Below are 24372 nucleotides of genomic sequence, written 5' to 3'. Positions count from 1 at the left end.
ATCATGATATTGTTGTTCGATGAAAAGGATTGGGTTTTGTTTTGTAAAACGACTGTAGAGTAAGTCTAGGCGGGGCTTTCCTAGAGACATAGTGTACTTTTGAAATCCGCTTGGGACTTGCCAAAAAGGGAAAGAAGCCAACTTTATTTCATGTGTTAATGATGTATCTATCAGTGAATATTTAGCCCGGCTGCCTTCATGCCAAGCATACCCGTATCAGCGATGTTGTGGGCTGGAATGTCAGCTTTTTCTGGGCTGTGCGATTTCGATGGCAATGAGTGGTCGACGTTGCGGACCCTACAAAGAGGAGAGTGTAACCTTGGAGGATGAGGTAAAAAAAAAAAAAAAAAAAAAAAAAAAAAAAGACATAAGAGAATAACGGTGGAAGGAAGGAAGAGGAAAAAGGAAAAAAAGTGCTGCAAGAGCCGTCCAGTCCGACGGAACATATGGCAAGCCGAGTTCCAGTAGCTTAACGTGAGGGACCGACATAGGGACAACCCATCCTCGAAGGTCTCTCACACCACCAGTTCCCAACTTATGGTCCATTACCACTCAGCCATAGTCCCGTCGCGGAACGATAGTATACCCTTTAAATAGTTTATATAGGTGCATTTGTGGCACTTGACAAAAGAGAGGCATTTTGAGCATCTTTCACTTGGAATTTTCTGCTCTAAGTTGAGCCTATGATTAGTCAAGAAGTATACTGTAGAATATGAAGTTTTTGAGAATATTGAAAGGTATTTAAATCGGGAGCAGTGAGTTGAAATTGATAGCTCGCAATGCAATATGGAGCTTGTTTGCAGTTCGATGCCCCTGGCGCCAAGGTATCAACGTAAGCTGAGGTTCGCAAAAAATTGGAAAAAGCATTTACGACTGACTTGAGTCCTCCGGTTCGATTCCTGGTATTGTCGGATTGCTTTTCTTTTCTATTATTTTTCCCCCAAAGGTTGGTGCCTACCTAGGTAGGGCAAGAGATCCCCCATCCAGTCACACCACACGCCCGTATACCATCTCCCTCCTCCATCTTTTCCCATCCATCACCATTTCGTTTCACTTCTCATCACACTTTCCACAATCTCTTAAGCAATCATGCATCCAGTCATCGATCAGCAATCCGGAAATAAGATGTTCAACGAGTTCCCCCCAGGTCTAATCCTCCTCGTCACAGAGCATCTCGACAGACCCTCATTCGTCGCTTTCGCCTCCACATCCAAGGTAATGTACAACTTCCTTGGCACCCACCTATACGCATTCATCGAAAGTCACTGCTCCTGTGCGAAGACGTACAAGGGCCTAGTCTTCACTCTTCTTCGCCATCCCGAACTCGCCCGATCCGTCCGTCACCTGAAAATCGGTCGAGTCTACGACAGCGACCCAATCGCCAACGGACCTCACATGCACGAGATTTGCAAAGGCCACGATGGCGACAGGCTCATGATGTCGAAAGTACGGAGGTTCAGCTCCTCTGAGAAAGAATACTGGGAGTGAAGCCCCCATCTGCGCAGTGAGTGGGAACTCGATGAGTACATGACCCTGCTTCTTTGCCTCGTCCCTAACGTACAGACTCTCAGCCTCTACTGGAGCCGCGCTGCCACCAAGACCATTAATAGAGTCCTTTCCCATGTGGCTTCTCAGCCTGAGTGCGCCGACATGATACGCTTCCTCCCAAATCTTCGGGAATTAAAGATCAGAAATGTGCCGCGTGGACTCTACGACCTTCTAGAAGGCGTACGGCCATCTCTTCTGCCCAAGCTTGTTTCCTTCCGCACCTTCATTGACTACCCGCAGGAGACCGAAGGTTCAAGCGAGTTCGTGACTATGGAGGAGGGAATGGCCGAAAAAGAGCTGGGCGGAAGAAGGAGGCAGACGAGGAGGCAGATGTGGAGTCAGTCCTTGGGCAAATGATTAACGCAGTGAGTGATTCACCGCTGGAAGACGAGACAGAGTCTGACTCGAATGAATGGTGGTAAAAATGAACAGTCGAAGCCAGCTTGATGAAGAAGATCGATGTGTGGGAGGACCGGAGTTGTGAATGCCCGCTGAAGGTAAATACTCCCCCAACTCAATAGTTATTGATTCATCATTTCTTCACACCCAGCCCTCCCGACTCTAACATCTAGCGTGCGGTGCCCATACTGGTTAAGACATGATGAGAGCGCAGAGACAGCACAAAAGACATCCAGGCAGTGCCTGACGGCCTCCCATTTGTTCATTAACATCCAGAGGTCTTCAAGGTGAGCCCGTATATTTTAAACCCGTAGTCCGTACATTCTAATCTCGTAGTCACCACAAGAAGTAAGTCATAATTGATCTGAGAAATGCATTATGGTCGTAATATGAAGTCCTACGCATTACGTTACGTGAAAAAGAGCCCAATTCCTCTTAATTATAATAATAAAATTAATTTAGAATACTCATACCAGACCATCAAGCAAACCTCTTGAATGCGTCGTATTAAACTCATAAATTTTAATATTAGGAGTGCCTCTTATCCTTCTTCTTGCCATCGGCCTTCTTCTGAGTAGACTGCTTGACACCATCCTGCATAGCATCAAGATGAGCAAACTTGTAGGTATCCTCACCCAGACTCCAAGCCATAACACCACCAAGCTTCTTGGTATCGACAATGTCGTTGAACTTACGGGTGATGATCTCGGGGGTATCCCAGGTCCAGAAGAGATTGGTCTCCTTGTCCCAGTAGTACTGACCACCGGCCTTCTCATCGGTCTTACCGTTCTTCTCGGCGCGGCGCCAGGAGTCGGTGATGGAGATGCCCTTGCAGGTTCCGTAGTCAGACATGCAGCCGGCCATGCAGAAGTCGTTGCCGGAGCCACTGTAATGAGTGTTAGTTGGTTCATGAGAGAAGAGGTGTTTGGTTGGCACGTACCAGTTACCGTAGGCACTGCAGCACTGTCCCTCGGGGCACTTAGTACCCTCGCTAGCACCGCACTTGCCGTTGGTGGAAACCTTAAGGTCCTTGGGAGGCGCAGACAGAACACTCTTCTCGAAGGTCAGAGCACCAGACTTGCCGTTGTCACTTCCATCGTCCTCCTCAAGCTTCACAACCTTGCAGCCGAGCGGGTGCTCCTCACAGTCCGAGTCGGGGTCGGTGGTGAACCACTTGGCGTAGTAGGCGAATCCGAGGTTGAGCTTCTCAGCGTCAGCACCGAAGGAGAGGTAGTCGTTGATAACATCGAGGGAGTCCTCGACGCTGCTGGCGTGGAAAGTGACGTTATCGCGGCGGTTCATGATATCGTAGCTCATGACGTTGACCATGTCGACGGACTTGAAGATGTCGGGACCCTGCTCCTTGTTGAAGGCGATCATGTCGACCTTGCGTCCAGGGACAGCGATGGAAAGGGTCTTGTTGTTTCCGATGGCCTCGCGGATGGCGGAGAGGAACTTGGGGTAAGTCTCGATTTCGTCGACCTTGTCCTTGTTGGGGTGCTGTTTGTAGTCCTGGCCGTTGCCTCCGGGATATTCCCAGTCAATGTCTGTGACAGGTTAGGAGAAAGATTCAATCAGATTTACGGATATAGAGAAATCTCACCGACACCGTCAAAGTCGTTGGCTTCCAGCATGGAAGCGACATTCTTGGCGAAGCGCTTGCGAGTGGTGTCGTCCTTCGCACCGGCAGAGAAGCCCTCAGTATCACCCCATCCACCGATAGCAATCATGAGCTTGGTGTCAGGGCCGAAACGCTTGCGCATATTCTCGGGAGACTCGAAGGGCTTGAAATCGGGAGCCGAATCGGAGTTGAAGATCTTGGAAGGTGCGAAAGCCATGATGGCATGGTCAATGCCTTGTGTCTGATTCCCGCTGGGAAGATCGGTCGTGTGGTATCTGGACATTGTTAGCTCCGTATCCCATTATCCCCTGGTCTGAGAAAGTCCGGCATACTCACTGGTCAATGTACATAGCGAACCGCAGCGCAGCGGCGCTTTGAGCGGCCAAAAGGCCGAGAGCAAGAGACTTGAGCATGATGGACCGGATCTCGCGAATCACGTAAATATCAGAAGAGAGATGTATAAGAAGATAAGACAGATCAGGCGACCAAGCCAGCAATGGGAATAGGAGGGCAGCCGGGTGCTGCTGGGAGTGAATGGAGAAGAAGCACGAGGGGAGGAAAACAGCCAACGCGCGAAGAGCCGAGGAAGTCGAGTATAAGAGTTGTAAAGCGCAGGGGCTCTTTCCAAACATGCCCGAATGCCTCAGGTCCGAGCTTGAATCATTGGTCTAGCCAAACGGATAGCAACCAGTCCAGTTGAGAGCCGCCGTTTGGCTGGCAGAGGTTTTCCGCGGGGCATGTACATCCCTGTATGAGGTTCGAGCTCATTGGAGCGGTCCATGAGTATGAGGAAGGGGACCCCAAAAGGGCAATGGGGGGTTCTGGAATGTCGGCGAGGCCGGTCAGCGGGATATCGCCAAAGACGGTTCACCATTCATAGATCACTGGTCCTCTTGACCTCTTGACCTCTTGGCCTAAGAGAGGTCTATATTTTTGCTCGTGGATGCTGCATCCCCGAGACTTTGGAGCAGTTGATGCCGGACGGCGGGAGTTAAAAGGTGGACCAATGTTGGAGCTCGCATGCCGCGTCGGCACCAGATCCATTTCCTCCAACTCACATTCCTCCGACGTCATTGAATATTCCAGGCTTCCGCACATCAACCCCAATGAAAAGCAAGACAATTAAGGAAATCTTTCTGTCCAGGAAATCGAATCGGCCGAGTCTCGGCCGTCACGGATGCTTAGCATGCAAGGGCTGGCTGCCTTTAGGCAAAGCCAGGCATAAGAATAGATCAGGTAAATGCAATGTGTGTATTCCCATATCAAGCCATACAATAATCTAGGGGTATAAGAAAAGAGCCCAGAAACGCCAGATCTATGTCACGATGGGGAACCGGTGAAAGGAAATAATTAGTTCCAGTGCCGCCGAATAATAGGTCGCGCCGGATCCCAAGGCCCAATTACAACATTCTTGTACTTCTGCAAGCTAATGAGCCACCAACTGCAGCCGCCCATCGCAAGTGCTGTCAGAAGCCCACCGAGGAAGGCTCCGATAATGGCGGATGCCCAGCCACCGCTGAGAGTCATGCCCACGGCACCACCTGCGATGATCACGAGGGCGAGGGTGAGAAGAACGTGGCCAGTCCATGATTTCTGGCGGAGTTGTCGGCGGAAAATGGGGAAGAGCCCGAAGACTTCCATGGAGAAGAGCATCAGGCTGAATACGTGGGTAGTGGATGGTAGGCGAGATGCAAGCACGGTGGAGGCCATGACGGCTGCGTTTGTGGAGAGGGATGCGGGAAACTTGGTGGCGCCAGCGCCTTCGCCGCTTCCGTAGTCGAAGGAAAATATGTTCATGATTAAGAGCCAGCAGCTCATTGCCCAGATAGAGTCGCTGGCGGTGGATTTGGTAAGAGATTTGAGGATTGGACTCAATCCCAGCAGGGAGAAGTAAATTAAGAAGGCGGACTTCACCGTCGAGAGACGTTGGCGGTTGCGAGAGGAGAAGAGGGAGGATCGGTCAATGTCTTGAGCGTCTACACTACCAACAGTAGCATTTGGTGGAGCAGGGTGAAGACCAGATCGTGTGGTGGCGTCGATCACTCCATCCAGACTGCCATTAGAGTCAAGACTTTGGTGCGGAAGCTGCTCTTTGGAGTTGTTCGCAGCCATCGTCAATCCAAGTCCGTGGATCGGGCTGACCTTCGTGCCATTGGCGTGCGTATCATTGCCGGGGGGGTTGGCAGAACTGACCATAGAGCTGGAACTAGAGCCATCATCACCCCCGATGGCACCATTGGCATTCGACAGCTCCGTCTGTTCTCGCCAGATCCAGTTGTCCCAGAGAATCCAGCCCATGGCGGTACCAACGCTTCCCCAGCAAACAATCGAAACAGGGCTGACCCGATCCTGCACAATACCAACAAAGCAGCAAACAAAGATGACGACAGAGCAAACGTGTTGCACGATAACCGTCGAGTCCGAAACAAGCGGCCAAAAGTCATATGGCCGTACTCGAGGATTCCGTTGAAGATGGTCCAGAAATGTCTCGGTATCGGTATAGTTATCCGGATCTAGTACCTGTCAGCAAACATGTTCCCCCCAGAGTATTGAGCTTTCACCAAAGAGCCATATCACATACAAGACTGCTTCACCCAAAGCAACTTCTTCCAAGCGCCCTTCCGTCTCCTCCTCCCAACACCGGGGCCAGCTCCCAATTTCCGCACATCCTTCCGATTAGGGTCCGCGCCAAGGACCCCCCGCGGCGGGCGCAGCGTCGCCTCGCCATTCAGCGAACCCAGGGTATCATCGTAATTTGCCGGCGCAGAGCGAGCTCGCGACAGCGAGGGCGCAAAGTATGCATCCTCCGGCGCCAGGCGATTGGGGTCCGGGATGCGATCTTGTTCAGGAGCTTGGGAACCGGGACTGGGGCTGCGGTTGGGGTGTGTTTCGACGGGGATTGGCGGAGGGATTGTCGAGTGTGATGTTGGCAGTGAAGTCATCGAGGTGAGCTGACTAGCATCGACGCATGGCGTGTCCAGGAGAGCTTGTGGGACTGGGCTGTGGTCGTGGTGGTTTCGCGCAGAACGCGCAATCCCACGTGTCGGGATCGGGTCATGTGATCTAACCTCCTGGGATTTCTTATCTGAGATAGGAACAGATCTATACACAACTACGAGCAGTGCCAATCACCAGCACTTATCGTACTTGGGCTGTCTCGAAATAAAAAGCCGGGAATGATTCGCTCAATTGAAGATCATATTAAATTGAAGGCACCTTTTCCTGGTACAAAAAAAAGGCCAAAAAAATTCCCTCTTCACAACATTTCCTAAAATTCCTCAAAACTCCTCACACCCAAACTCCGGAAGGAAGCCTTCCATCACCAGATTCGAAGATCCCTCAAAACTCCACACAACCAGACTCCTTCCTAGATCTTGTGGGATCAAGATCAATTCTGCGTGAAGGGGCCAACGGGTTCCCAAGGGTGCACGTACACGTCCACGCGGTAGGGCACATGGGCGGCCATGGCCTCCATGTCCTCTCGCATTATCTCGAACTCGTCGATAATGCCCAGCTTAACCATGCGCTTCGGGAAGCCGTTGCACTGGAAGGAGACAGCCGAAATCTCAGATCCATTACGGTAGAACTCTCTGATCTTCCGGGCGAAGCTGTTGGTGTCCACATTGTCCAAAGAGAAAGGTCGCCAGGTGAAGTTCGCCCCAACGAGAATGACGCGGACAGGGTATCCATTCACAGGACGCTCGCCAAGATAGTGTTCAATGTGAGCGTTCCATGGATGGGCAGCAGCATTGGCCGGGGAAGCTTGGGGAGCCAGGCGAGCCGAGGGCTAAGTTAAGTCAAATGCCAGTCCAAACCTTTCGCGAAAGCAAAGAATGGTTCGTGATCATACCTGGAGGAAGGTCGTAGGACGATTGACACCACCTTGTCTATAAAGAACGAACGTGGCCGGGCCTTCAGTACCAGGACGATACTGGCCCCGAAGGATTAGATTTATGCCTTAAGGAGCAGCTTTGGAAGTTCAGTAGTAAATTCTTACTTGGCTGTGGCTTTGCGTGCCCCCAGGGACGACGCCAGGCGACCAGGTCCGGACGTAGCTGGGCAGCTGGGTCGGAGGAGCTGCCAGCAGGGCGTTCAGTTGGCCCTGGTTTATAGGGCTGGTGGTCCAGCCAGTCAGGGAGTGGCCATCGGGAAGATGGATCCACATCAAAACGCTCCACTGACCGGGAGCATGGCCCTGAGGAGATTAAAGATAACGGGTTAGTTGAAAGCTGGGCTTTCGTGATGGCATTGGGAATTTCGAGGTGATACTTGGTCGGGGTTGGGCATGAGGGTGCCCGCAATAGCGGGCGCCGCTTCGCCCGCGGGAGGAGAGTTAGAGGTGTGCTCCATGGCTTAGTAGCCTTATGGGCACCAAAGAATAGCGATTTTAATGAAAAATAAGAAAAAAAAAAAAAAGTGACGGGCCAGTGATGGCGTGAGTGTGCAGATGGAGGAGTTGCAGAAGAGAAAATGAAGCTGGAGGGACTAGGGCTCAAGTAGCCGTGAGCGCGCATCCAAAACGGCAGGTGCGCGCTGCTGCCTGAGTTTTCTGGCTGTCTCCACTGCTTTTTGACGGTGTGGCATACTATATTTTACTCTACGACACCTTAGAAATCGATTCTCTTTTCATTGTTGTATTACATGTGCCTTTACTCGTTGTGTTGGTGGATCTTATGTACATCACCCTGCAAGTCCACATAATGGTACACAACATAGGTATCTGGGGATATTTTGAACACTATAGGCAATAACCACGGGATTTCTACAATTAGTAACAATACTGACATTGGCTCGCCATTAGAACCCTTCCCAACACACCCCCAGCCGACGCCGTGAATCGTATGTCAAACGTACATTGTATTCACACTGCGACGATATCGAGTCCTTCAAGGACAAGGCTAGAGCATTGCAATATACAGTTGGTATACATACCTTGAGCTGATGGCTGTAACCAACTCGGCACACACAGAGTATCTCGCGCTCATCAGCGGGTTCACTTACGATTTGCAACGCGAGCAAACCGGCGCAACCCCACAAGCTGTTCAGCCTTGGTTTCTGTGGTACTCACCGGCGCCTCAACCTGCTCGCTTGAAGGCAGATCCAAGGAAGATTACATCAATGAGCCACTCCTGGATTGTTGAGTGCTAGTAGGCTTGGCTGACGGGGCCACCGGTTCCACTGGGCTTGTTGCCAGTTCTGCAAGAGGGAATAGTCCTTCCAAGCGAAGCTGCAGCTCTGCTCGGGGGTTTTCCAACCATTCACTGGTTATCTCCAGGTATCTGGGCTGGAAAGTGATCCGTGGGTTTCATAGCGTTGAAGCCCTTGGTATGCACTCACTCTGATGGCACAGAAGTCTCTTTCAAACTTGGCGGCTCTAGCATCCCACGCCCAGAGGAAGCGAACAATCCGACCCAGTCCTTGATCGCCTGACGCGATCTGAATGAAGATCTTACTTTTACCGTCTTCAGTGTTCAGAAGTGAAACTCAGTATTTCATGACACTGCTCGTCGGAAGGCTTCGTGGGCTGATCACGACGAAGCGGAAAACAGACATCTCGAGCTCTTGGCCTTCACGGCTGAAGATCTTGCTTGATCTCCATTCGAGCTGTGAGCCGTCTTCTTCTGCCTTGTCGAGTCGAGCGAACTAGGGAACCACGTCCAGGTACGCCGAGGCGGCAATCGAAGACCCAATCGAAGCCGTAGTCATCCAGGTGGTGAACTCCGGTCTTCATGTCCGTGGGTGCTTCTGAGCAAAGTGATGTGAGGCTACCAGTGGATGTGATCAAATCGATTACTGAGATAGTGCTACTAGGAGCTATTCCTGGCTTCGTGATATCGTCAGCAGGTCTGGTAGGCATCGTAGGAGGAGGGGGCAGGTTGGATGAGAGGTCAAGTTCGAGGTCGACGTCGAGGTCAAGGTCATTCCGTGCAACGCGGGAGCTGGCAACCAGTGAGGTACTTGCAGGAGTGGACCTTTTGAAATCGGCATTCAAAACGGGATCATCGTCAAAGTCAGGCACGGCAGCGCTGGGATCATCACCAATTGCGGCTCGAGTCCCTCTAGGTTCGAGGACAACGTCTGAATAAGAGGAAATGTCGACGTCAGGCCAAATGAGCTCGGGTCTCACAGCAGTGCTTGCATCCGGGATCTGGGGACGTTCGACAAACGATGGAGGTAGAAGGAGGTTCAAAGTTCAATCGTAGATTATGTCTCGCGGGTTTACGTATTTGTACATCGTGTTGACAAGGTGGACGGAGAACGAGAACGAGAAGATCAGGGGACGGACCTGAAGAGATCGGAATGGAGAGCATACTCGAATCCTCAAGGACAGCACCGAGGGGGGAGGGACAGGCCATGAACCAGGGAGCGTAACGCGAGAGCTGCCATGGCAAGGTTGCGGCCTCGGCGTATTGTAAGGGCGACACTGATGGCGATTCTCCGAGGCGAGTACCGCGCCGGAACGGAGACGTTGAAAGACTGGGCGTGAAAACATCACCCTGGTGACAGTCATCCGATTCTGCATCGGTGAGTTGTGAATGTAGGCAAGACAATGGGAGCTTGACACTTTCCAACCTTCACAAAGGGGAATAAAAATAAGGAGTAGGTAACTGATAGTCAAATATATATGCATGCACAGAGTGATGCGAACTATTCTAGAACTCCTGACAAAGGCGGGTACAAGATAGAGCATAGAACCTATTGTCATTCTATCTAGCCAACAACGTGTTCAACAGGTACTAGAGACAGGTCTAAGGGTATATGTGGATAATTTTATGGGGTAAGAACAAAGTCGTCTTTGATTCCGAGACTGACCGTAACGAAATGCAATGCAAGGCCACGCCGGGCCAGTCTTTGAAGAAGCAGAGAAGGCATCCAGGACTCGATTCGAGGGGACCATGTGTTGGATGATGTACATTCAATGGGTATCGGTTTGACTCAATGGACAGATTGATGGAGAAAGGGGGATGGGAGGAGGTAAGGTCCCTGTCAATTAGGATGAGCTGGATGAACGATTCTGTTGATTCAGAACGGTGTTTTGGACAAGATTTCGGACCGCCTGCGGTGCCACAACGTCATCCAGACTGTTTCGGCGACCCCAGTTTTGGGGCTGGCGTCTAATAAACGCACCGACTGCGCCGAGATAGCCTTCGTGACGGAGGAAATATGCCTGCTTCTCGCCCTTGGACCAGAAGCGGATGGCGTAGGAAAGGGTGTTCATGGTTTGGCGGTGGCCACGGATGAAGGAGCCACCGAAGTAGATGTGCTTGACCTGATGCTTTTCTGATTGGAGGTAAGCGATTTGGCCGATGTTGTTACTGTTTTACGATTAGTGTTACTGATCTACTAGTAGAAGTGTTAGGAAACGGCGGGTACTTACCTGATGGCATAAAGAAGGCTTCGGCTCATGTCTTCATGCTGGAAGTTGACGCCGTGCTTGCCATTGGCCTGCTCATGATCATTGTGGTAGAGGCCCTCTCCATCTTCGGCGCCGTCCTCAGCGGCATTCTTCAAACGGAAGACCTTGCCAAAAGTGCTGGCGATCGCGGTACTCTTCAGACCGATTTTGCTGTAGTCCATGCCATAAATATCGCCCACGAGCATGTCGACTCCGCTATTGTCTCCCCGGTCCGCCATGGCCAGCATTTCGTCAAAGGTTCGGGCCCCGGTGAGCAGGGACATGAGTCCCCAGAAGGTACCACCACCCAGGTGAGTACCGCCCACACGCTCGAACTGTCGGGGACCAGAGACCTTGATCATCGAGACACCGGAGCCAATGTTGACGAGGAGATAGGGATAGACGTCTGGTCTGGCCTCGGCGAACTGCATAGGCTCATTGTCGGAATCGCTGTAAGTAAAGACCTCGTTGGGGATCTCAGTGATGAAGAAATCGAGACCTCGAAGGCAGTCAGTAAAATCGCAGACATTTCAGTCACACCGTCAGAAACCTTACCAATAATGAGGCACTCCATCTCCTCCTCACGCAGAATGTTGACGTCCAGCGCCTCCTTCATCTTGTCATAGAACTTGAACGCGCCCCCGCCGGTCGCGACGACGCAGAGCTCGTCCTTGGTGCCACCATTATTCTTCTTGTGCTCTTCGTTCAACTGGCGAATGAAGTTGATGCAGATGTCGATCCGATGGGTCTCGAAATTGATGAAATTCAAACGTCCGCCATTGTCGGCCGCATCGAGCTCTCGCGTGAAATAGACCAGTTTGACGAGGGATCCGCCGATCTTAAGAAGTCATGGAAAGTTAGCCACAAGGTCTCCCAGCTGTCCGGCAATTGCCCTCGTGATGTGGTTCGCGCCAAAGCGACGCCATCATCCCTCGTGCTAACTCGATGCCATCTCACTGCGGGGGAGCATGTCGCAAGCGGGGCACGGCGCCAAACGATTTGCAGCAGAGCGTCGACAGGCACAGGCACTTACATCGACGGCGACATGGCTGACGACGCCAGTATGGTGCGGCAGCCGAATGTCTTTATTCTCGTAGTGGACGCCATCGGCCTCCACGGGGCTCCGCGAGCGGACATCGTCGTCGACAATGAAGGCGCCCTTGACATTGATCTTCACGGCGCCAGGATTGCTGATCGCCTCCTCCAAGCGAGCCGGGCGCTTGCGCCGGCCATCCTCTTCGCGATGGTCCATGGCGAATGCAATGAAGAGGATGAAGAAGGAGCGGTGCAGCTGCGTTGAAGCTCCGGCAGTCCCGTGCCCACGCTTACGGCGTATATTTCCTTCTACCCGGCCGCCGCAACGGGGTTCCACTTACCACCGCGTCGACCGAGGACCACCACTTCCGAGGCCCCGCGGGGAGCCGAAGAGAGGGCGATGCCGAGTCAATCTGGCAATACAATCCACAGGATCCGAGGGGGGTTTACCGGGGGGATGGTGGGGGAGCATGGGGCTATTTGTATACTACAAACGGGCTCCCGGTGCCCTGGAGAAGTCGCCAGTCCGCCTCAGTACGACTGGGATTTTTTGGGGTGCAAACTGGATGTGTTTGACTGTTTGACCTCAAGGAACTCCCGCCTCACCGCCCTGGCATACTGCAACCCGAACGTATATACTAGTGCGCACTAGGAGTATACCCGAACGTCAGCCAGACCCTGCAGTGCAAGCCGGATGCTCTAAAACATTGTGAATGGCCATGTCGCCGTTAGCTTGGCCTTGTTGGACCATACAATGGCTTAGAGATCCATGCCCCAATGATGTACAAATCGGAACTATCCATGTATCTTCGCATACCTTCTGCCAGATCCAATTGACGACTACCATCATCAATCACCAGTGCTTGTCCTAACAACCTTGCAAGTGTGATATTGTTCAGCCGAGCTGTTCAATGGCTCGAGTTCTCACTGTTCGTGGGCCTCGCACCTCAACTCTCTTTCCGTGGGCGTACCAAATATCGCATTCAACACACTCGAATAGTCTTTTTCTCCTGCTCCGTCGGTTTCTGGGTCTCCTCAAGGTCTTCTGCCTGTTTGTATCAAAGTCCAAATTGGACCAACGGCGGTTATCTGCGTGCAGCATGGGCTCTCGTAGCCAATGGAATCACTCACAGGTCCTTGACTTGGCCTTCTATGTCGCTGACTCGGCGCCTGTCACCAGGCGGCCACCCTAACGCAATACTTTACCAGAGAACAGGCGCGACCTCTTCACAGGGAAGGAGCGTAACAGTGGCACCTGCCGCCATAATACGGATCGTTCCAGGATACGCTTCTGGCGGCTGCGTTGCGTCTGCCTGGTAACGCAGCCGCCCAGCTCACTTAAATACAACTTCCCACCCCTCCTTCTCCTTCTCCTCTTCTCTTTCCTCTCCGCCACGCTTTTTATCTCTCATCCGCTACTCCCATCATCTCAGTCTTGCCTTACGAGACTATCGCTTCTCGATTGACGGCATTTAGGTCTCTACCTGGGTGTATTGTCAATTTCCCGCTTTTTTCGTCAGGGTCCATCCACTCTGGTCTGTGGAAAGGGCCTGGGCATGCACACCAGTTCGAGTGTGTTTACTCTCGCGATGTCCAGTTCACCTGGCCATGATGAGATCCCCGGCGCGTTGGACGATGTATCCAACGCGCCCGACGCCCCTCAGTCCCCGGCCGGGGCAACTGAGGAGATTCCTCAGGCACCGCAGGCACCGAAGCCGACGCCGGCTCAACGTGCTGCTATGGCCCGCGAGCGCGGTTGGGCTGAACCGACTCCTCTGGAGTACGCCCGATACGCCGACACCAAAGGAAATGATTACGAATGGGCCGGCTCCGCGACTCGCTACGAATGGAAGGAGGAGTATGGAGATATCGGTCCTCGCAATGAGGAGCTGGAAAACATGTTGTTCCACCACGATCTGATCCCTCGCGCCGGTAACCGCTTCAGCGAGTGAGTATCTTTTTCCCTTCCCTTGCTGTTCATAGCTAACTATGTTTTTATCCAGCTATCAAAACCTTCACGTTGTTTGCGAGAGCGAAAACCGGTTCGAGCCCATCACGCGAGTATGTTTCCTATGCTTCCTCTATACCACGGGGTATTTTCAGGATTGTCTTTGCTGACCATCTCATAGTGGAAAGATGCGGGCCTGCACCCCATCATGCTTCAGAACATTGATCTTTGCCTTTATGCACACCCCACCCCGATTCAGTGCTATGTCCTTCCGGCCATGACTTTCAACAGGGACATCATCGGCATCGCTGCCACTGGTATGTTAATAGGGCTTCATTTTCTTTCTCTATCTCCTGTCCAGAGCTAATAATGCGTGATTATTGTTAGGTTCCGGCAAGACTGGGGCGTTTTTGATTCCCATTATCTCTCAGCTTATGGGAAAGGCCAAGAGATTGGCCGCCGCCCGGCCTGATTCTTCACAACCGGGCTTCAATCCTGAAACGGATGGTGTTCGTGCGGAGCCCCTTGTGCTGATTGTTTGCCCTACCCGCGAGCTTGCTACGCAGATCTTCGACGAGGCCCGTCGTCTCTGTTATCGCTCCATGCTTCGTCCTTGTGTTGTGTACGGTGGTGCTCCCGCCAGATATCAACGCGCGGAGCTCAAGAAGGGTTGCGACATTCTGGTCGGTACTACTGGACGCCTGATAGACTTCATGAACCAGCCACATGTTCTGTCACTCCGCCGTGTTCGGTAAGCAGCTTCAACTCTCCTCCCCCCAACTCCTCCTTCCCTCTCTTCATTGCAGACACGCTAACATGTCCCTAGATACACTGTGATCGATGAGGCCGATGAGATGCTCGACCCTGGCTGGGAGGACGACTTTCAAAAGATCATGTCCGGTGGTGGTAAGTGTCGTCCCCTTTGGTGTTAGTTTTAGAGATTGCTACTGACAGCTACACAGATATCAACGAAGACGCGGATCACCGTTATCTCATGTTTTCGGCAACCTTCAACCGGGAGTGCCGAAAGCTAGCCCGTACGTACCTGGGTCAAGAGTACATTCGCGTTCGAATTGGTCGCGCCGGCAGTGCCCACCTTCAAATCCAGCAAGTGGTATGTACTACACTCCTCGGTGCTCTTCCATCTCCTTTTCATGTGGCTTGAGCTGACTGTCCACCCAGATCATTCTTGTCCTCGACCATCTCAAGCAGAATGCTCTCCTGGATCTTCTCTGCAGCGTCGTTCCTATTCGCACTCTGATTTTCTGCAACAACCGTACTACCGTTGATGCGCTCGATGACTTGCTGTTTAACAATGGATTTCCTGTTACCTCGATGCATTCCGGACGTACCCAAAAGGAGCGCGAGGACTCTATGTGAGTGATATCTTCCCCCTGTCGCTTTCCTTCTCTATTTGCTTTTGCTAATCTAATTGCTATCAAAATAGTCGTGCTTTCAAAACCGGTAAGTCCCCTATCATGGTTGCTACTGGTATTTCTGCTCGTGGTCTGGACATTATCAACGTCATGCATGTGATCAACTACGATCTGCCAACCCTTGAACACGGTGGTATCAACGAGTACGTTCACCGTATTGGTAAGTGCCTATCTATACTTTGCACCCCATCCCCTCTGCGACACATTTTTGTTGATGCTGACTATTCTTTCCTAGGCCGCACTGCTCGTATCGGAAACGAAGGCCTGGCCACTTCGTTTTACAACGAGAGGAACGAGGAGCTCGGCCCTGACCTTGTCAAGATTTTGATCGAGTCTAAGCAAGACGTCCCGGAATTCCTTGCTGAATTTGCCCCTTCGGACTCTGTTGATCTCCGCTTCGATGACACTACAGACTCTGACGAAGCCGAGGAGATTCAGAACGCTGGCACCGACGCCGCCGACACCGCCGACGCTGAGGATGAGGCCGTCCACTCCGACACGGCTGGTGAGGACCAGTGGGAGCGTGATGCCAAGGACAACCAGGACTGGTAGAGCGCCCTATGTTCTCCCTCTTGGGATTTCACAGTCCCATCTCGACTGCGCTCTTCGACGTTTTATGTGATGACTACGACATGGCCGGACTTTTTGACGTTTTTTCTCTTCAACTCTCTGAAATAGGCAAAGGCTCGAGGCTTTTCGGTGTGTTGGGGGAATCGGTCGTTGTCTTTTAGGTCGTGCTTTCACTTGCGCCCCCAGGGTCCTGCGGGAACTAGGGAGTACTCGGAGAGCTGATCATTGACGGCAACCTTGGATCTTCCACCATCTATTCCCTTGATCTACCTATGAAATTCACAAATTCGGCCACTTTAATTTTCCCCCTCTCGTAATTTCCAGTACCCACAGGTAAGTTGCTTTCTATTCCAATGAGACGCTTTTCTATTCTAAGGTATTAGTTTGTAGTGTGCTGTTGTCTCTGGCAGTCGATACGTAGTCGTGGCTGCCGTTTACGCCTTCCTTCCGTATAGTCACCAGCTCACCTCCACCTCACTCGTTAACACCCTCACAACATCCCCAATGAACCTCGCCAACCGACCATTTCATTCAGTCATTTCCACGGCGAATCCAGCATAATGCAAATCCCCTCCCTCCTCGCATACTTCCGTGCCGCTATTGTTTTGACCTTGCTCCCTTCGACAGCGACGAGCTTCCCGCACCAGGAACCTAGGCCTTTCCACTGGCTCGAGGCTCGCGATTCGGAGCAGCTACCAACACGACAAGCTCCGCTCCCCTCTCTCGTCATCGATACATTCCAAGACTCGCTACACAACGACCTGGGATTTTGGCATGGCGCCGGCGAGAATTTGACGGTACACCATGAGCCCGGTTTCATGCGCCTCTCCCCCAACGACCCCGATCAGAACTTCCATACACAGTTCGATACACGCGGGTGCTTCAGTCTTCTTCCTTGGAAGAATCAGTTCCTGCACGTCGTCTTTGACGGTACGGATCAGTTTACTGTCTCGCTGAACGAACATAATGCCGAGTGTTTTCCGTCTCGCAGTCCGTTTCCCGGTGTGCCAGACAGTATACAGGCATCTCGATACGTGATGAGGACCAAGCCCGAATGGTTTGACGCGGATGAGTCGGAAATGGATGAGTCGGAAATGGATGAGTCGGAAGAGAGAAGGCCCCGAGCGCGCTCGCTTCAGTTCAAGAGACCTTCGTCGATGGGATCTTGCGGAGACGACGATGATGACCAGGCTCCTGCGTCACCGACACGGACAGAACTCTTCATCCCTCTGTCTCACTTTCACATTAATCACGGGCGGGTTGTCTCTGTGTCTTTCACAGGCTTCTACACCAACGAGTCCATCACCCTCCGTCGCGTCGAAATCGTCCCCTCCACCCCGCCGCCAACTTCAAAGAACAACCACTTCAAGATCCCCGAGAAGCTTCCGAGCGGCCACATGATCCTTCGCTGCAGTGTACCAAATTCTTTCGCATTCGGGATCGATGATGGGCAGCCGCAATATGCGCAGGAGGTGATGAAAATTCTGGACGAAGAGGATGTCCGGGTGACGTTCTTCGTCGTCGGGGCCGGCCTTCGAGACCAAACAACCAATTTCACACACTTCTACCGGGAGATGTTGAAGAAGGGCCACCAGGTTGCATTGCATTCAAACACCCACCCAAAGTGCGAACTCATGCAGACACTCTACCCTCTATGCTCAATGCTAACGCTAACACCAATCCCAGAATGGAAGCTCTCCCAACAACCGAGAAGATCGACGAAGAAATCATGCAGACAATTCGCGTCTTCCAAGACCGCCTAGACCTAACCTGTAAGCCACCCACCTCCCCCTTCGCGCGCCATCTAACCCTTCCACACAAGCCCGCTACTTCAGACCCCCCTTCGGAACCGTCGGTGCCCGCATGCGCCAGCGACTGGCTAAACACATCGAGAGCCCGTTTATTGTCAACTGGAGCGTCGACGTGGAAGACTGGCTATGGGCGAATACGTCAACCCCGGAAAAGCAACTTGATGCATTTTACCGGGGGGTTGCGCGGGGCGGCAACTTGGCTGTCATGCATTTTCTGAATCCGACGACGGTTGCGTATCTCCGGCGGTTTATCCGGCATGTTAAGTCTGTTGGGTTCAAGATTATGCGCATTGATCAGTGTTTGGGGGATCCGTTTAGTCCAGCGTTGTGAGTGGGCAGTACCCTAAACTCCCTGGAAGTGGGTGATCTGCGCCCACTCCCGGGGTGATGGGGATAGAATATCCTTAGTTCGAGTCTAACCTACCTAATACCCTGGTATATATATAATCCAGACTATTCTTTTAATTTTCTCTGCAGGTCTTGACTTTGGACTCGTCGATCGTGATTCAAGTGGCGTAGGCCGTGACGTTGCTAATATATTTGCATGTGGTAGCTTCCAAGAGTCACCGTCACGCGAAATGTATCTTCAGAATGATGATTGCCACAAGCAGCCCACAACGGAAACAATACCGTCAACCAGCAAAAACCATCCGATATACGCTGTGGTCCAGTCACCTCGCATGCATCCTTGAAATCGAGTTCATACTACTGTACACTACCCAACATTAGTAGTAGGGGTTCAAACAATGAATCAGCCCTCCACATTCGGGCGTCGGAGAATACCAGAAACCAATCAAAACGGAGAGCATATCTCCATTTCCGGGCACTGATTCATTGCATGGCGGATGCTCTGCAGTCAAATAATGTGGGGGATCAGGATATCTCCGGGACAAAACACCAAAGGGATCCCAAGGCAGTAGCGTCAATCATAAGGCGCTTTATCCAATGCATAAATTGTTGTCGCCCGGGCGGGGCATTGCAGAGTGGGTCGTCGTGCATTGCAGCTGTTAGTCTGTAACACCAGTCTGGAATCAGGTGGCGAGTATATCTAACGGCTCGTCACTGGTGACACCTGCGTTGTACGGGTCCGGGATTGCGGCGATAAACCTGGTCATAGTGTATAGATTGAGATGGGCTCAAACATGTGGGCAACGTGTTTATTCTCCGAATTTGTGGCTGAAATAAGCTTTGATCTGAAGTATATTTTAGTCTTTTCAAGTCAACACTTTGAGAATTCCCCGGCATCATTATGGAGATGTGGCTGTCAAATCTTCACAATTAAGAGTCTGACTGTACCGGCTAGGGGGTCTGCCGTGTTTGTGGCTGTAATTCGCATACGGCGACTTGACCTTGCAAAACGCTAGTGCGCGTATCATGCCATGCAGAAGGTGGGGAGGGTCGAGGCTTGGGCCGTTTTCTAATGCACGCTTTTCGTGTCATTATTTTTAGTGCTGCACACAACGTCAGAGAGGGGTGCGGGCCTCGAGGAGATGGAGAGGGGTGTTGCGTGTATTTATATCGTGGTGGTGGGTGGTGTGGTTGGTGTTTGGATCGTTATACTGGGCGCCTTTTCAATCGTTTGTGAGAGTGAATCAATATGGCGGTTATTCCGAAGTTCTCGGTCTTTCCGAGCATCGAGGCGCCCTCTATGGGGGTTTACTTGGCGTTGGCTTTGCTTGGGCTGGGAGTTGGTTTGGTATGCGATGTTGCTTTGTGTTGTTTTGAGACTCAAATTCGGCAACTCCCGCAAAAGGCTTTTAGCTAACCATGTCTGACTCTCCAGATCTCATCCTACTACCTCGGATGCATCATCTACAATGTCTACTTCCACCCACTGTCCAAATATCCCGGCCCCAGACTAATGGCCGCCACCCGCATCCCCTACATGCAAGTCGTGATCGGCGGCCGCTACGCCCAAAGACTAAAAGAGCTCCACGCAAAATACGGGGACGTCGTCCGCATTGCCCCAGACGAACTCTCCTTCATCGACGGCAACGCCTGGAAAGCAATTTACGGCACTCGACCAGGTCACAGCCAAAAGCAAAAAGATTACCGCTTCTACACACCAACAGTCACAAACACATCCAGCATCATTCAATCCAACGACATCGACCACACCCGCTTCCGCCGCCTACTCTCTCACGCCTTCTCAGACAGCTCGCTCCGGGGCCAGGAACCGATTATAAAATGCTACGTCGACTTGCTCATACAGCGACTGCACGAGAACGCAGACAACGGCACCAAGCCGCTGAACATGGTCGCTTGGTACAACTACGCAACCTTCGACATCATCGGCGACCTGGCCTTTGGCGAGCCCTTCGACTGCCTTAAGAACTCCGAGTACCACGAGTGGGTCAAATTGATCTTTAGCGAAATCAAGTTCAGCGCCTATGCGAATGTCTCGCGACGATTGCCGGCGTCTAAGTTGTTATTGCCGCTTATTACGCCGAAAAGGGTTATGACGCAGAAAGAGTGGCATCGGCAGCTGACGACGGAGAAGGTTATGGGACGATTGGAAAAGAATAATGAGCGGCCGGACTTTTATGCGAATATTTTGAAGCATAATGGGACGGAGAAGGGGTTTAGTGTTGGTGAGATGATTGCGAATGGGAGTACGCTTATTATTGCCGGGTCTGAGACGACGGCAACGCTTCTCTCCGGTGTGACCTATTTGCTTCTCAAGAATCCGCGGGTACTGGCAAAGTTGCAAGAGGAGGTTCGTGGGGCATTTAAGAGTGAGGCCCAGATTTCGTTTGAGTCGTGTAATCGGTTGGAGTATTGTTTGGCTGTGCTGACAGAAGCGTTGCGTGTTTATCCGCCTGTTGGTGTTGGGCTGCCTAGGATTGTGGATCCGCAGGGTGATGTTATTGCTGGGGAGTGGGTTCCTGGCGGCGTGAGTATTTCAGGGATGATATGATGTTGGCTGCCCTGGTCTAATTTTGGACATATAGACTATCGTCTCGGTTCCTCATCTCGCGGCCTACCACTCGCCCAAGAACTTTACCGATGCAGAGCAATTTGTTCCGGAACGCCATCTCGGTGATCCTCGCTATGCAAATGATAGCAGGATGGTTATGCAGCCGTTTAGCTTTGGGCCGAGAAACTGCATTGGGCGGAAGTATGTACCACTAGTTACTGTGTTTACCGGCTGTCATCCTGAGTCTCCACTAATGCTTCATGTACAGCCTTGCTTACGTCGAGATGCGCATCATTCTTGCACGAATGATCTTTAACTTCGACATGGAATTGGATCCAGTCAGCGAGAATTGGATGGATCATAAATCATTTATCCTGTGGGATAAGCCGGACCTGATGGTCAAGCTTAAACCCCGAACCAAGCTACAATAACTTCTTCGTCCGCCACGGCAATGGCCATAAACCATGACTGAACGGGGTTTGTCTGCAGCTTGATTGTTGATTGCATTACGACTTTATCATTACCATGTTGTCATGAGACTGAAAGCGTTGCATTAGCATTTATCTTTTCTATCATCCGAACTCGTTTTCCTTTCCTAGATTGTCTAGTCCTTTGTCAATATCCACGCATGATGGATTTTCCCAATCAACGCCCCGGACCAAAAGGGTCACTTTTTCCAAAGCAATCCGGACAGACACCAGCAAAAGTAATAAAAGATCCTAGCAATCATACAAGGTGAGAAGCAATGGTCGCTGGTGCCTGCCATCCATATCGTATACCTAATTCAAGATTCAAAAAAGCAACAGCCATCATGGCAAACATTCATAGAAGAAATGGAGGGAGTGTTCATCCAACCAACAGTTTATCAGTTGATGTTTCCAAACTCAGGAGCGCGACACATTCCCTTGTTATCCATCAGTTCGCGGATACGGCTTGTGATGAAGCCAGACGTCGCGTCGCCAGAGGATGAAGGGTTTCCTAGACGTGGTCGGCTGCCGGTAAAGCAGACTCCGCCGCGCCAGGCATATTGCATGCATGTCTTTAGCGACTCGCAAATCTGGCGACAGTCTTCAAATGTCTCTGCGTACGGTTGCTCCTCGTCTGAGAGATTGTCCCAGCTCAGTCGCGTTGGCAAAGAGGCCATTTCCGGGTAGATGTATTCGCGGAATACATCGCTATGTAGGAGAATGCGTTTGTTTTTCTTTTTTGGAACCGAAAATGTTAATTCATCGAACGTCGAGATGAAATTTCGGTATACTCACATCGTGCCAGCGCTTTTGCTCGAATTTCCAAAGGTCCTCGACCTCAAGCGGATTGAGGTGGTGGAAAGCTACAGAAATATAGCACCAAGGAACTCGATAAAGCTCATTCGTGAATTCATCCAGTTCACCAATGTTGGAGTTCTGTAGAATGGGCCAGGTAAAGTGCAAGTTGATGCCCGCATCAGCCAGAACCTTGCCCAAAACGCAATCTCCGGCCCAATGCTGATCGACATACTTGTCCAGCTCGGAGCGGCGCGCAGTGTAGTGGTCCGACGCATCCTGCAGAGCCGGATTCGAAAGCATAAACCCAGAACCACCGTGGGCGAATATAACGTCCGCGATCTGAGTCTCTGTGCCGAGATAGTGCGGCTTGCTGGGGTCGAACTTGGCCAGCCACGCCAGAAGCGTCGGCCACGAGACGTAGGTGTCGGCCTCCATGAAGACGTACCACTTCGCGTCCTTTTTGTATTTCAGCGCCTCCTGCGCCATGGGCAGGAACTTCCACTTATCCAGCTTCCATCCCGGGTTATTAGGCTTGCCGATGGCGGAGTTGGCTTCGTCCGCGAAATCGTGCTGTTCGAGACCTTTGCGCCCCTGCTTGACGATGCGGTTGTAGATGTCGAAATCGGGGACATGCTCCTTCACCTCCGGGTTCATGTTCCGCAGGACATCGTGGATCTTGACACCCTCGATCTCCTCCTCAAAGTCGGAGTAAATTACGTAGTGCGGGATGCAGCGGAGGGTGGTCTTGAAGTGGATGGGGACCTTGTCTCGCGACTCGGTTACACCGGTTTTCATCACGACCAGCACGTCGTCAATGCCGGGCAGCGGGGGACAGATCGGAGCTGGTTCACCGACATGGTCGAGGTCGGCGCCGGCACTCGACGAGAGGGTGGATTGGAGGGAGAAGACGTGGTAGAGGAAGAAGAGGGCGGCAGCGGCGGCGATGGCAGCGAAGCGACGGCTGAAACGGCGACGGGGGACCATCCTGGGTAGCAGTCGCCGGGCCTCGAGGTCATCGTGAGAGAACAGGTCGAATGCGCTGCAGCTGGAAGGACGCAGGTGATCGGCGCGCGTTTCACGGGTCTCCTTGACGGCGGTGGCTGACGCAGCCGACGCGTCGTCCGTGCGAACACACTATCTTATACTACTCTACACAGTATATACTTGATGCACTGAATTGGCAAGGATGACCAAAATCATACAAATAATATATCAGTCGAGCAAGAGAGAATACCCGTTGATTTGTCTACCACGATCGTCTTTGTCCGTCTCTTACGGTCGCAGCAATGGCATATCTGGCCACTCGAACGGCCCCTGGATCGGCTGCCGATCGACTGTACAGCCCCAGCCCCGATGCCGAGTGCCCCTGATTTCAACGGAATGTGGAATGACCCAAGCCTTCGCAGACTGCTTGCAGCTCATTATGGAGAGCGTACATTTGTCTTTCTTCTTGTTTCATTTCTATCTCATATTAGATCTAAAGTGAGTTGAAATGACCACTGTTTGTATACCCGATTTATGATGTCTTTATTATACATCGGAATTATTTGTACCCACAGATCAATCTATCATACTTGGTTTGGTTACCATCCAGCATGCAGTAGGTATTGTGGAGCAACCTGACATGGCATGAATTCGCATGACAGATGTAAAATCAAAGGAACAAGGGTATATTATCCAACCATCCACCCTGCATCTCCATCAGTCGCTCAATCATTGCCCAAAAGTCCCCCGCAAATTTATCAGAGGGCTCACTAAACCATAGCCACCAGTCTGCCAGTGATGGGCCGTGTGAGAATCCGATCAATCGAATAACAAAGCCCTTAGAATGGATGAAAGGTTGAAAATCGATAGCACCCCCTGGGTCTTTCAGTATTAACTCTTCCCTCCCATTGCCAGCCGCCGTATGCTCTTTTCGCTTGTATTTCATAGGCCTTCGAGATAATCCAAAGTGGCAGACCAAACTACCACGAATACGAGCTTTTCTGCGACGATGAACGAACTATAGTTGAGCGGGACTGAGGTTCGTCCTTGTCTTCTTCACATGGTAGTCAGCACAGATATTGTCACGTCGCCAACTGTAAAGAGCCTTACCATCGTTCGTCCGACCATCAATCTGAGCGACCATAACAGGTTGTATCTGCGCCAGATCTCTGTAGTTACATTAGCCGCAAAGCTCATACAGTGAGAAGAGCCTAACATACACCAAATAGCATTGCTGCGAAAAAAAAAAAAAAAAAAAATGTGTAACCAAAAATCGAACTGATGAGCTTCGCCTTATACTTCTCCACTTCGCTCCATTGAAGCTCCATCTTGAGCGACGGTAGGACCTTCGAAAGACGACCAGAAGAGCCAGAAGGACGAAGATCATCAAACAGGTCTTTTGAGACCGTATTCAAACTCTCCGCTGCTTTTTTGCAATCCAG

General features: G+C 51.7%; 10 protein-coding genes across 10 annotated transcripts; 4 read left to right on the top strand and 6 right to left on the bottom strand.

The window, feature by feature from the left end:
• Positions 1 to 1089: 1089 nt before the first annotated feature.
• Positions 1090 to 1488, top strand: N7532_001597 (uncharacterized protein; the record flags this gene model as incomplete). The annotated part of the gene is made up of 1 exon (XM_056614091.1): positions 1090 to 1488. The coding sequence occupies one exon, from the start codon at positions 1090 to 1092 to the stop codon at positions 1486 to 1488; it is 399 nt and encodes a 132-aa protein (XP_056479132.1).
• A 987-nt stretch (positions 1489 to 2475) lies between these two features.
• Positions 2476 to 3981, bottom strand: N7532_001596 (uncharacterized protein; the record flags this gene model as incomplete). The annotated part of the gene is made up of 4 exons (XM_056614090.1): positions 2476 to 2833; positions 2888 to 3494; positions 3551 to 3843; positions 3905 to 3981. The coding sequence occupies 4 exons, from the start codon at positions 3979 to 3981 to the stop codon at positions 2476 to 2478; spliced, it is 1335 nt and encodes a 444-aa protein (XP_056479131.1).
• A 937-nt stretch (positions 3982 to 4918) lies between these two features.
• On the bottom strand, positions 4919 to 6510 carry pigc (phosphatidylinositol N-acetylglucosaminyltransferase; the record flags this gene model as incomplete). Its single annotated transcript, XM_056614089.1, has 2 exons — positions 4919 to 6081; positions 6150 to 6510. 2 exons carry the CDS (start codon positions 6508 to 6510, stop codon positions 4919 to 4921), a joined length of 1524 nt encoding a protein of 507 aa, XP_056479130.1.
• Positions 6511 to 6956: 446 nt separating this feature from the next.
• On the bottom strand, positions 6957 to 7918 carry N7532_001594 (uncharacterized protein; the record flags this gene model as incomplete). The annotated part of the gene is made up of 3 exons (XM_056614088.1): positions 6957 to 7355; positions 7566 to 7763; positions 7838 to 7918. The coding sequence occupies 3 exons, from the start codon at positions 7916 to 7918 to the stop codon at positions 6957 to 6959; spliced, it is 678 nt and encodes a 225-aa protein (XP_056479129.1).
• Positions 7919 to 9137: 1219 nt separating this feature from the next.
• N7532_001593 (uncharacterized protein) lies at positions 9138 to 9879 on the bottom strand (the record flags this gene model as incomplete). The annotated part of the gene is made up of 2 exons (XM_056614087.1): positions 9138 to 9646; positions 9696 to 9879. The coding sequence occupies 2 exons, from the start codon at positions 9877 to 9879 to the stop codon at positions 9138 to 9140; spliced, it is 693 nt and encodes a 230-aa protein (XP_056479128.1).
• A 680-nt stretch (positions 9880 to 10559) lies between these two features.
• Positions 10560 to 12216, bottom strand: N7532_001592 (pantothenate kinase; the record flags this gene model as incomplete). The annotated part of the gene is made up of 4 exons (XM_056614086.1): positions 10560 to 10884; positions 10947 to 11463; positions 11520 to 11802; positions 11998 to 12216. The coding sequence occupies 4 exons, from the start codon at positions 12214 to 12216 to the stop codon at positions 10560 to 10562; spliced, it is 1344 nt and encodes a 447-aa protein (XP_056479127.1).
• Positions 12217 to 13588: 1372 nt separating this feature from the next.
• On the top strand, positions 13589 to 15935 carry N7532_001591 (DEAD/DEAH box helicase; the record flags this gene model as incomplete). Its single annotated transcript, XM_056614085.1, has 9 exons — positions 13589 to 13947; positions 14003 to 14060; positions 14129 to 14264; positions 14335 to 14698; positions 14774 to 14853; positions 14910 to 15061; positions 15130 to 15323; positions 15395 to 15543; positions 15619 to 15935. 9 exons carry the CDS (start codon positions 13589 to 13591, stop codon positions 15933 to 15935), a joined length of 1809 nt encoding a protein of 602 aa, XP_056479126.1.
• Positions 15936 to 16513: 578 nt separating this feature from the next.
• Positions 16514 to 18095, top strand: N7532_001590 (polysaccharide deacetylase family protein; the record flags this gene model as incomplete). Its single annotated transcript, XM_056614084.1, has 3 exons — positions 16514 to 17577; positions 17640 to 17725; positions 17776 to 18095. 3 exons carry the CDS (start codon positions 16514 to 16516, stop codon positions 18093 to 18095), a joined length of 1470 nt encoding a protein of 489 aa, XP_056479125.1.
• Positions 18096 to 19361: 1266 nt separating this feature from the next.
• Positions 19362 to 21112, top strand: N7532_001589 (cytochrome P450; the record flags this gene model as incomplete). The annotated part of the gene is made up of 4 exons (XM_056614083.1): positions 19362 to 19460; positions 19548 to 20657; positions 20716 to 20882; positions 20950 to 21112. 4 exons carry the CDS (start codon positions 19362 to 19364, stop codon positions 21110 to 21112), a joined length of 1539 nt encoding a protein of 512 aa, XP_056479124.1.
• Positions 21113 to 21546: 434 nt separating this feature from the next.
• N7532_001588 (glycosyltransferase family 31 protein) lies at positions 21547 to 22930 on the bottom strand (the record flags this gene model as incomplete). Its single annotated transcript, XM_056614082.1, has 2 exons — positions 21547 to 21882; positions 21944 to 22930. 2 exons carry the CDS (start codon positions 22928 to 22930, stop codon positions 21547 to 21549), a joined length of 1323 nt encoding a protein of 440 aa, XP_056479123.1.
• Between the last annotated feature and the right edge of the window lie 1442 nt (positions 22931 to 24372).

This window comes from Penicillium argentinense (genome assembly GCF_028826775.1).
Source record: "Penicillium argentinense strain IBT 30761 chromosome Unknown utg000002l_segment0_segment0, whole genome shotgun sequence".
Taxonomy (NCBI): domain Eukaryota; kingdom Fungi; phylum Ascomycota; class Eurotiomycetes; order Eurotiales; family Aspergillaceae; genus Penicillium; species Penicillium argentinense.
The sequence above is the reverse complement of the archived record's forward strand: the minus strand, read 5'-3'. Positions and strand labels throughout refer to the sequence as shown.